General features: G+C 47.3%; 1 protein-coding gene across 1 annotated transcript in view; it reads left to right on the top strand.

The window, feature by feature from the left end:
• The window catches only part of ZFYVE26 (zinc finger FYVE-type containing 26), a 137,058-nt gene that overhangs the window by 39,469 nt on the left and 85,483 nt on the right, over positions 1-12,106 (top strand). The window contains exons 15-19 of the mRNA XM_083166179.1: positions 74-337; positions 4,149-4,268; positions 8,118-8,273; positions 9,892-10,119; positions 11,612-11,717. Coding sequence (XP_083022305.1) covers positions 74-337; positions 4,149-4,268; positions 8,118-8,273; positions 9,892-10,119; positions 11,612-11,717 — 874 coding nt within the window. The remainder of the gene's footprint in view (positions 1-73; positions 338-4,148; positions 4,269-8,117; positions 8,274-9,891; positions 10,120-11,611; positions 11,718-12,106) is intronic.

The raw sequence follows: 12,106 nt of genomic DNA, 5'->3' as shown, positions 1-12,106 counted from the left end.
TGGCTTTGGTTAGTCTGCTGCGTGTTTAGTTATTTTGCTTATTGTCTTTCTTCTATGTGGTCTTGTGATCCAGGAATGGTGTTCTATTCTATATCCGATGTGACTGATAGGCTGGTTGCTCCGGCTGAGTGCCCAATACCTGCATTGCAGGATGATTTTTGGTTAAAAGGCGCTCGCTTGGAAAAGAATGACCCATGGAGACACGTGGTAGAGGAGATGAGTCCATCGGCTATGGCGGCCTTTGATTTGGCATGCACGCAAGCCCGTCTATGGAAAACATGCAAGCAGCTGCTAGAGACTTCAGAAAGGCGCCTGCACAACTGCCTGGAAGCAAAAAGTAAAGTAGTATTAAGCAACCCTTAAATATATTTTAACATAAATGATACCAAAGATTCAATTTAAAGAAAAATATACGGTACTTGTTTCCTAGCACGGCCACACCGATTTCCATCGGGGTGGTCGTGTCGGAAAAATCGCGTCGGTCGCATCGCATGCGATTTGGTCGCATGCGATGCGACGACCCGATTTTTTATTGAATCAAATGTGAATAGGGTCCCTGGGACCCGATTTTACATTGGATTCAATGTAAAATATTCCCTAGACCCCCAGTTTTACAGCGTAAACCCCACCCCACGATTGACGTGAACCCGAAGCGTGGCGAAGCGCAGCGAGCCCGCGAGGGGCGGCGGTGCGCGTCCTACGACTTTTTCATTCCCCTACTATCCACATCGGCGTGGAGTTGAGAATATAAAGTGTGGCGAGCGCAGCGAGCCACCAAGCCCGAAGCGTGGTGAGCAGACGCGTATAACTTCACAGGTATACGCGGGGCTCGCCACGCTTCGGGCTTGGTGGCTCGCTGCGCTTGCCACACTTTATAGTCTCAACTCCACGCCGACGTGGATAGTAGGGGAATGAAAAAGTCGGAGGACGCGCACCGCCGCCCCTCGCGGGCTCGCTGCGCTCGCCACGCTTCGGGTTCACGTCAATAGTGGGGTGACGACGGGGCCATATATAATGTGAAATGGGTCATATTGGCCCATTTCACATTTTTTACTATGTGAGATGGACTTTATCAAGTCCATCTCATCTTGTGCCATTATAATGGCACAAGACTGACGCGATGCTCCCGATTTCAATGTTAAAAATTATTTTAACATTGAAGCCTATGGGGAAATCGCGGGCATCGCGTTGGGGCCAATGTTAATGGTCGCGACCGACGCGATGCCCCCGATTTTCCCTTTGCCGGCAAAATGGACCTGATTTTAAAGGAAATCGGGTCCATCGCGGGCATCGTGTACCTTAACTTAAAGGTACACGATTGCCCGCGATTGTGGCGTTCTAGGAAACAAGTACCAAATATACTACTGTTGTGTGTTTTAACATTGTGTGACTTATACATGTCATTGACTCTTCCTTTGGGCTTCACTATGTGTGTCCTTCCGGTGGGGGGCCGGGGATGGTCGCATACATGCGAGCTCCTGTCCACCGGAGCTTCCATCCTCGGCCCCCGGAGAAAGGGCGCCCCGTGGACAGGGGGAGGATGATGGGGAGAGGGCAGAGAAGAAGCCCCCCCCGACCGGGAGAGGGCACCGCCACAGCACCCGCACCGCAGAGACGCAGGGGAGAGGGCAGAGAAGAAGCCCCCCTGACCGGGAGAGGGCACCGCGACAGCACCCGCACCGCAGAGACGCAGATGAGACGGAAGGGACGTGAGTCAGCCCAGCCCCCGGCGCACAGTCGGCCACAAGATCACCGCCACGGCCCCCGCACTGAGGAGACGGAAGCGGCGAGGAGGAGGGGACCCGGCCCGGCTCTGGACGGCTGCACGTGTCCAGCCCCCGGCACCCAGAATGCGGCACAAGACCCGGCCGCAGGCGCACAGCTCGCTCCCCCCCACCCCCCCATCGACACCATCGTCAGCCCAGCCCCGGGCGCACAGTCGGCCCCACAAGGACACCGCCACGGCCCCCGCACTGAGAGACGGAAGCGGTGAGGAGGAGGGGACCCGGCCCGGCTCTGGACGGCTGCACGTGTCAGCTCAGCCCCCAGCGCCCAGAATGCGGCATAGGACCCGGCCGCAGGCGCACAGCTAGTCGCCCCCCCCCCATCGGCACCATCGGCACCGGGCGGCGTCACCCACCCAATGCTGCGGTACCCCCCTATGTTACAATGAAGGAGGAGGTGGGATCAGTCCATCGGTGGCAGCAGCACGGAACTCAGCTCAGGGAGGGCCCAACTCCAGCCCCAGGCCTCACTGTCTCTCCCCAGGCCCAGTGACTCTCTCTGCCCTCCCCCCCCCCCCCCACCCCCAACTCCCCCACACCACTCCATCCCCCACGCTGGCTTCTCCTACAGGAAGATGGCGCCGCAAATGGCTGCCAAGGAACTGTGCATCTCAGCTATGCAACCCCCTTGTGTTACCTGCCTGGCTGGTGCAGCGACCAGTGGCGCCGCGGATGGCTGCCTAGGCGCTGTGCTGCTCGGCGGGTAGGTTTTTCCATGTGTTCCCTGTGTGACAAACTGTTCTGTCCGTGCTTATATTGTCACCTACCGACTGCTGCAACGAGCAGTGGCGCCGCTGATGGCTGCCTAGGCGATGTGCTGCTTGGCGGGTATGTGTTCCCTGTGTGATAAATTGTACTGTCCCTGCTCATATTGTCACCTACCGACTGCTGCAACGACCAGTGGCGCCGCTGATGGCTGCCTAGGCGCTGTGCAGCTCGTCGGGTATGTGTTCCCCTACTGTAATGTCCTCAATGTAATGTATGCAATGTCCTCTCACCCCCTCCCCCCCATCCCTGCTTGATGATGCACTGCAAATCCGCAAAAAATTCCTAGTGTGCGCAAGCACACATGGCCAATAAAGTTGATTCTGATTCTGATAAATGTGTGTGCTGGTAGTGGTGGGATTACTGTCCTTTGCTCCCCCTTCTGGCTCCTTCATTGCTGCACCATTTGGAATGTAAGCTATTCCGCTGCTGCATTGATTTATGTTTATGCTCAGTGTAATTATGTAAAGGAGGAGAGTGTAGGACTTCCATATGCTATTCTGAAGGCTGGGGAATGTTTCCTGTGAGGATCTTTATACCTCTATTAAGGGGGATAGTCAATCCCGGGCACTGGTCATTAAATTCTGTCGAGTCGGGCAAAATTTGGCCAGGATTCTGACTGTCAGAACCAAGATTGTATACCCCCCTAAATCTAAACTAACTGTCGAACACTGGAATTGGTTACATAGCTTCCTTCAAGACATTTGGGATTTTACAATATTCAGTATGTTTTGTGCTTCACCCTCTGCTGTACCCACACCTTGCAACTAACTCATTTATTTCCTGGATAAGCCAAACAAGGCGATAGGATAGAAACCGAGTGAGAAATCAATATCCTGTTTATGACCTTCCTTGAAACATTGACATGATTATAGTTTTATATGTATTGACCCACACCAACTTCTTTTCCCGAAAAAGATCACCAGTTTTCCGAAACTCTAGTGTTCTTGTGACATAAACTATAGCAACATCCCTCTTCCTCCGAAGACTGACTCTTAACTGCATTTACAACTGCTTTATGTGAAATGTAGAAGCCATTTTGGATTTCTTCTTGGCTTCCAATTTTGACTACAGCTTCTAAATCTGGAAATAGAGGGTGGTCAAACAGCAAACTCCAAAAATACAAATCTGGCATTTCTGGGCACCAATCACTGCCTATGGCAAAAAAGAGATCCACTTGGACTAAAAATCATAGTGGTGGCACAGAGCATGCTACATCCTGAGTCTACCCAGTTTGTCGGACAACCCAATGAGCTTGCCGTATTTTCCATGGGGAGAAAAACTTTCTATACAGCACCAGAAAAAAAATTCACCTTGTCCTATGGGCAGTCTCAAAAATAAACCAGGGGTTCCTGCATGGTGTGAATATAGAAGAGGGAAGAGCACAAAATATTGAGTATTTTAAAGTGACCTAGATCTGACAGGTGCTCTATACTGCATGTTCCACTGTCCCCCTAGTGGATGATAGAAATTACTTTTAGACTGAAACAATGGTATACTCAATTGATGCCGGATCCATTCCGACGTTCTTTTGCCAGAATGGATCCGGCATCCATTATTCAATCAGCGGGCAAATCTGAGCATGTTTTATTTCTACAGACCGCAATTTGGACGAAATATTTGGTCATCACGAAGGTATTACAGGTTTCCATGCTGTTCTTCAACAGATGAGCAAAATCATTAACTATCCAAGCCCACCACAAGGACCAACTATATTAGGTATTATGTCTTTTTTGTTCGGCTGTTGTATAAGATAATCATAGGGGCGGGTTCAATTAACTGCTAACCAGGTTCACTAAATTAGATGTCCCCAATTGTAATGCAGGTTTTAAAGGGAGTTAAATTGCTGTATAACTGGCACCTCCAGAATAGGTGGGCAGCTTGGAATGCATAATGGTTAGAATTTCTGCTTTACAGCACTGAGGTCATGGGTTTGATTCCCACCATGGCCCTAACTGTGCAGAGTTTGTATATCCTCCCTGTACTTGCGTGAGTTTTCTCTGGGTACTCCGGTTTCCTCCCACAATTCAAAAATATACAGGTAGGTTAATTGGCTGCTGACAAAATGATCCTTAATGCCGAATGTGTGTGCGTATACATTTTATGACATATGCATAACTGGTAAATAAACAAAGAAGGATTTTTATTTTAATATATAGGATATAGGGGCCAATTCAGGATCACTCGCATCGATCTGAATCCGGCCACAGCCCGGATGGTTGGGGTTTGCGCATATGCAAACCCCCAATCGCTTCGGCGAGTTAGGCACTCGGCCGGGCGGCGTCTCAGGCGCTTGGTAAGCAGCGGTGTTCACTGCTCACTGAGCCAACCTGAATTAGGTTCATAGTCCTGGAACACCACTCCATATTAAGAATAATGTATTTAGTAGTTTTTTAGAAAGATAATATGGGTAAAGATGGGGATTTTCTATAAAGCATGGGTGGCCAAACCAGGCCTTGGGATCTACCAACAGTTCATATTTACAGACCTCCTTTGGATCTGTTAAGTCGGTTTGTGTCAGTTAAGAATTAATGCAGCACATGTTTGAAAATGTGACAGTTAAGGAGGCCACACACGCACCGTTGCCGGCGGTGCGATGCTATACGATGGGGTGCGCGCTCCCGCGGCACCTCATCGTACAGTACAAAAAGTATGTGCTGCACATACTTTTTGTACTAGCTTTTTCTAGCATAGCATCGCATGCACATCGTATGCATAAGGCATACGATGCGATGCTATGTGTGCTAGTTAAGCCCACAACGCACGCCGGGATCGGTGCGTGTGTGGGCTCCATTAGTAATGACTACACCTGTGCACCAGCTAGGAGGTCTGGAAAACGTGGACCTTTTGGTAGATCTCGTGGACCGTTTGGCCACCCCTGCTCTGTAATAAAAAAAAAAATGAACCCAGCTCACAATTATATTCTGGTTGATTCGCAAGGCTGTGAAATTCGCAGCCTTGCAAGTCCACCAGTTGCACCCAGTCGCCCCCCCTCCCCCCGTGAATGGCCTCATGCCTGCGAATGGATGGGAAAGAAGACAGGAAGAATGCCTTTTGTGGGTGCACCTAAGAATAATTGAACTCATAATACATAACTTTTAATAAATCCATATATAAAATATCTGCGAAATATAAAACCAAAACATACAACAATCACACAAAATAAAAAGGGGAGGACATTCCCCTGACTCAGTGTGACCCCCTGATCACCACAACCCCAATGTATTGGTAGGTACTGTAAATAACAATAAAGGAGTGGGTATTCTCCTAAGATAGCGGTAATGTTTGGTCAAAAATATCTGTCTCACTTATAGGGAGATAGTAAGTGAAATGAGGGTGAGGCACGTACTTATTGAGGACAATCCTCTAATAGTGCTGCCTTCAACCTAAATGTCCACTAATGTTCACAGGTGCTTGAAGGGCTGGTAAACCCAATCCTAAAGGTGTGTAAGCACGCACTAGCCTTTTTCACAGGTAAGTAATGAAGGAGTGGGTATTCTCCTATACGTGGCGTGTTAGTAATAGAGTCTGTAAATCAAGTACTATCTCATACAGTTAGAAGGTAATGAGTGAGAAAGGGTGAGGCACGCACCTATTGAGGACAATCCTCTAATAGTGCTGCCCTCAGCCCCGATAACCGCTACCGCTCACAAGTGCTGCCGGCTGGTGATCCCAATTTGAGGTGTGCAGAGATGCACTTGCCTCGTTCACTCAGCTCGTTCTGACAGCGCTAAGTCTGGCGCCAGACTAGCGTGTAAGTCGTCGGGCGGACCGCTCTCACTTTCTGCGCAGCAATACAGATTGAAATTTCAACATTGTAAGTGGGGAGGGGAAGAGGGGGTTTTAAGACACACTGAGTGTGTCAAGACGGTCAGCGTACGCTTCGCAGTGAACGCTTCACTGCGAAGCGTACGCTGACCGTCTTGACACACTCAGTGTGTCTTAAAACCCCCTCTTCCCCTCCCCACTTACAATGTTGAAATTTCAATCTGTATTGCTGCGCAGAAAGTGAGAGCGGTCCGCCCGACGACTGACACGCTAGTCTGGCGCCAGACTTAGCGCTGTCAGAACGAGCTGAGTGAACGAGGCAAGTGCATCTCTGCACACCTCAAATTGGGATCACCAGCCGGCAGCACTTGTGAGCGGTAGCGGTTATCGGGGCTGAGGGCAGCACTATTAGAGGATTGTCCTCAATAGGTGCGTGCCTCACCCTTTCTCACTCATTACCTTCTAACTGTATGAGATAGTACTTGATTTACAGACTCTATTACTAACACGCCACGTATAGGAGAATACCCACTCCTTCATTACTTACCTGTGAAAAAGGCTAGTGCGTGCTTACACACCTTTAGGATTGGGTTTACCAGCCCTTCAAGCACCTGTGAACATTAGTGGACATTTAGGTTGAAGGCAGCACTATTAGAGGATTGTCCTCAATAAGTACGTGCCTCACCCTCATTTCACTTACTATCTCCCTATAAGTGAGACAGATATTTTTGACCAAATATTACCGCTATCTTAGGAGAATACCCACTCCTTTATTGTTATTTACAGTACCTACCAATACATTGGGGTTGTGGTGATCAGGGGGTCACACTGAGTCAGGGGAATGTCCTCCCCTTTTTATTTTGTGTGATTGTTGTATGTTTTGGTTTTATATTTCGCAGATATTTTATATATGGATTTATTAAAAGTTATGTATTATGAGTTCAATTATTCTTAGGTGCACCCACAAAAGGCATTCTTCCTGTCTTCTTTTCCTGTGAAATTCCATGCCTGAGGTAGCACACCCTCAATACCTATATGTAATAGTTGCAGAATTATACTTATTACTAGGAGGGTCCTATTGGTAAACACACTGATTATGTCATTTTCCTGTGCGACTGACTTTTGCTCTCTCTCTTACCTGCGAATGGATGATTTACATAATCATCCATTCGCAGGTGGGAGAAATCATTCGGTGACCATCAAATTATTTCTTCAGCGCTCGCAGATATGAGACGCCTCTATGGTGTCTCTGATCTGCTGGCACCCTGTGCAAAGACAGGACAGGCATCTGATACCTGGTAAAAGCTGGGCATTCCCATTTGTAAATGACCCGGCCCACCACCGCACGCCCCCTGCCAGCACACTTAGGTACTTGCGCCCAGCAAACACCCTGTTCGCCATAGCCGCATGCACCCGGTGTATGCACATGTGCATGAATGACCCTGCGCATACGCCACCATTGGTTCCCCCGTTCAAGTATTCTGGTCCGCCGTGCAAATTAATCAGAAAAACCTCCTTAGATTGACCCCATGGGGTTTGTTTTTTATTTTTATTTATTTTTTATAGATATATAATATATAAATTATACTTTACTAAAATATACTGGGAGTTCTAGTTTTGACAGCATGTGAAAAGCCAATGGTGTATTGAGCTTGAAGTCAGGCTATAGTTGGTCTTATAGCAGCTTTTTTACTTTCGATTTCCTGTTTGTTTGTTTGTTAGTTTGTACTATGCTTTGCTTTCATACCCAATGATGCAGTATTGTGTTTCTTGTCTTTTCACTCTCCACCCATGCTACAGAAGAGAAGATAAACATCCAGCTGAAGTGTAGCATCACAGATCTGTCGCACACCTGTTATCCAGTGCTTAGAGATGATTATATAGTTCGCCACATCACACTGAGCCATGAGCTGGAGCAGATAGTTACGCAGCTGAAATCTGCAATGGCTTCACATGGTGAGTCCATCTACTTTGCTAGAGTGTCTTCAGAGCATCTTTAGGAAAAGGAAGTCATTGTGGCAAGTATAGAGTCGTTGTATATTCTGCTCTTTGTCTTAAGCTGAATGACGGTGGTCCGCCAGTGGTGCACCGCTGGAGGCACCACTGGCACGCACCTACATACTGTATAGTGGTATGCCTGAATATTTTCCGGGACAGCCCACTGCAGCAGTGCTGCTCAGCCAGGAAAATTTCCAGGCATACCACAAAGTGGTTAAAAAAAAAATTGTGTGTCAATGCATCTGGCCCCTGACTTGCCAAGGGGGAGCTGGCATTCCATTTCTGAAAAAATCTTAAATCCCTGTGTTATGTTCGTGTTTGCTGTATTTTATGCAAATGCACATTGAGTCTTGTAGAAGAAAAAGCTTTTCAGTATAACTTTCATTACTTTCCTTTTAACATTGGTACACGCCACCACGTGTTTATATATATATGGTGGACAGACAAACTCCTTGTCTTAGACAGGGGGCCCTGTGGATGTGCAGGTGTCCCTTGGAGATTACCCTTTGCAGGATGTCTGTTGTTCTTCATTAGTCCAGAGTCCGATTTACGCTACAACTTGCCATAGTTTGTCCTGTATAGAGACCACCAATCATCGTGCTTCCCAGAGGACTGAATGGTAGCAGCTATTGAGGTTTAAATCCCCCCTAACTACGCTCCTGTGCAGTGATCCAGACATGTCGGATAATGGATGGAGCAGTGAAAAAGAGGGCGAAATGGCTTAATATAGGACTAGCAGATTTGTTGCGGTTTGGTTTCTCTCATGACCTTTCCTTCTTTGGACTGGTAGACAGTCATTAGGGTTACCCCATATGGTCAACATGTTTTAAGTTAGAGGGTACAAAATGTTGTCCGTCCATTAAGGTCAACAGATTCAGAAGTCAGCACACAAACACACATTCCCTCTCCCTCTCCCCCTCTCTCTCTCTCTCTCTCTCTCTCTCTCTCTCTCTCTCTCTCTCTCTCTCCTCTCTCTCTCTCTCTCTCTCTCTCTCTCTCTCTCTCTCTCTCTCTCTCTCTCTCTCTCTTCTCTCTCTCTCTCTCACACTCACACACTTCACACACTTCACACACACGAAATGTAGAAGATAAAGACGTTCTCGTGCCTCCTGCTTCTTTGGTGAAGTTTATGTTTTCTATACTTGATTTTAAGAAAGGCAGTGGAGCATTTATGCTTCATTTCTAAGGGAGTGTGAATTTCCTCTATGCTATACAGTACCTACTTTAATGCATCTTGAGTACTTGGTGTAGTCCTAATGACTCAACCTATTACCTGGATACCCCATGTACAACATACAGGGGACAGAAATGTGTAAAGGGATATTATGTTGCATTCTTAAGCTGGCCCATACACATTTAGCTGGTTTGCCTGATTTCATCTCATTTCAATGCACCAGGCCAATAAATCTGATGAAAACTGGCACATTGGATATGTTTAAGCTCAGATCCGGTAGGATGCGCGGTTCTGTGTGTTCATCAGATCGGAGCCCCTAGATCCTCAGATCTTTGGCTGGGATCACATGCGATATATCGTATGTACTGTAACCATTGTTCTTTTTTATTTTTTCCTAATTAGAACCCAAAGGAAATCTGATTCAGTCATTAATGGACCAATCATCTATGAAACCTCAGGACATGCAAATGAATCCCGTTCGTAGGCAAATGAATCTTCTTCTGAGTAACATGGACGAGTGCAGACAATCTTTGGACAATCACAGCTTTACCTTTAACCTTGTTCCTCACTTTTTTACGTACATAGACACCTTGGCCAAAGCTATTGTCCAGAGTATAAATCCGGAGTTAGGTAAGTTGTAGCAGGCTGACTGACTAGAGGAATATTCCTCAAGCTCTCACATGACTAGACTGCAGACTCGCTCAGGGATATTGTCTTTACTGATGCCCGAGCGTTTTATCTGATCACATGGGCAGGATCGTCCCTTTAAGGCACATATAGATATTGTGACCTTTTATGATATTACTGAAACATGTTAAATAGAGTGCTCCTACTTTCTGCTTAACATTAGATTTACACTTCTATAATAACATAACCATTTGGTTTGACCTTTCCATAAAGTGCCCTGTTTTCTCAGAACACGTACACACTCTGGCAGTATTCAATGCTGTTGGCGAGTTGTGACAGCCAGCATTGCTGCCTGCACGCAGTCACAGCACGCAGGGACAGTATTCAACTGACCCCCTACATACACCGATTCCCCCTCGCTCCATTTTTGGAGCAAGGGGGATTCATCGTGTGCGGCCACTGAAACAGCGAGACTCTGACAGCGAGGATTCCCCCGGAACTTGTAAAAATAGGGTAAGCGGCCATCGCGGGGGTTAAACAGCGAGAATCAATTGTTTTCTATGATCCCCGCCATTTAACCCTCTTTTTTTTTTTTTTTTTTACCAACTTATGACATACCGTAAGTAGATCTTTGTTATAGCTCTAAATGCAAATATTTTTATAAGGATACAAATCTAGGTAGAGCTGTGTCCTCACGCACCTACAGTAGCCTGGAGCGAGTCGGCTAAGCCGAGCAGTGTAGCATCATTTTCACACGGATGTGCATCCTAATCGGACACATTTTAAAAGATCAAACAGGTGGAGCTAATTACTTCACTTGTGATTCTGTGTGGAAACCTGGAAAACGTGAACTGTTGGGGGGTCCTGAGGACCGAGGTTGAGAACCACTGGTATATGATGACATATGTTTATAACTGACTTAAGCTGCTGTCCCAATTCCAAGGCATTATGGGCCTGTGCAAATTATTTTTATTCCCGTTCGCAGATAAGTCAGTGTAGACTGACTTTTATCTTGGCCGGAGATGGCCGAATTCTGGGCGGGCACTAGCAAAATGTGATGTCAGCCGACTGCCCCAAACAGGCATCAGCATGTCTACGTGTGCAGGGGCACAACCAGCCTTTTTATAGGCACGCCCTTAAAACGCTGGCCATTCCACCTGCCCGCCTCCCACTATGGATCAAACAGGCCATGCGCAAAACCCGACCATTGGGGACAGGGACAAATTTGGTCCATTACGAACAGGTCTGAAACGGCCCCTATTTTTCCCTGATTAGCTGTATTAGGAATAGGTATTGGGTGGGGGGGATACTATAGGGGGCCTAGTTTCTTCTTTCAGTATGACCACACGCCTGACCTAGAATACCTGGATAATGCCACCGCAGACACAATGGCAGCAGCATCTGGAGAACTGACATTTTACATTAAGTATATCAATGAGATCTGATGGGTTCTTTGGTCTTGGAATGACTACAGACGTTCCCCAATTCTTTGTAGATACCTCCTTGGAAGTGAAGGTCGGGAATCCTTTTGTCCTCCTGCAACAAAAACCCTCACAGTTGATTTCCCATTTGTTGTTTGAGCGGCAAGTTCCTCCAGAAAGGTAAGTGTCCCTGTCCCTGTTCCTTCCATCATTTCCTATGCTTATTTGTTATTGTTCATCACATATGTTGTCTATCTTCTCTCATAATTATGCACGTCCTTTCCTTAGGAATTATTCCAAACTGTAATATACCAATAAGCTAGTGTATAAGTGACATATTATAGGCCCTACACACATAGCGATGTGTGTATGGCGATCTAGCTGTGCTACACAGAGCACTGCTGCGGCACTGTCGCTCAGCACACAGAGCCGACATCCCTCACACAGCGCCATGTGCTGAGCGAGCTGACAGCGCCGGTGTTCTCCGGTGGAGAACACTGGTGATCAGCGAGGTTGCTGGACACTGCCCATCAATCTCGGCCAGCAACGTGCGGGGACGTGCATCGCTG

Source organism: Crinia signifera, chromosome 12, assembly GCF_055691185.1.
Source record: "Crinia signifera chromosome 12, ASM5569118v1, whole genome shotgun sequence".
NCBI lineage: Eukaryota > Metazoa > Chordata > Amphibia > Anura > Myobatrachidae > Crinia > Crinia signifera.
Note: the sequence above shows the minus strand (reverse complement) of the source record. Positions and strands in the feature narration are given on the sequence as shown.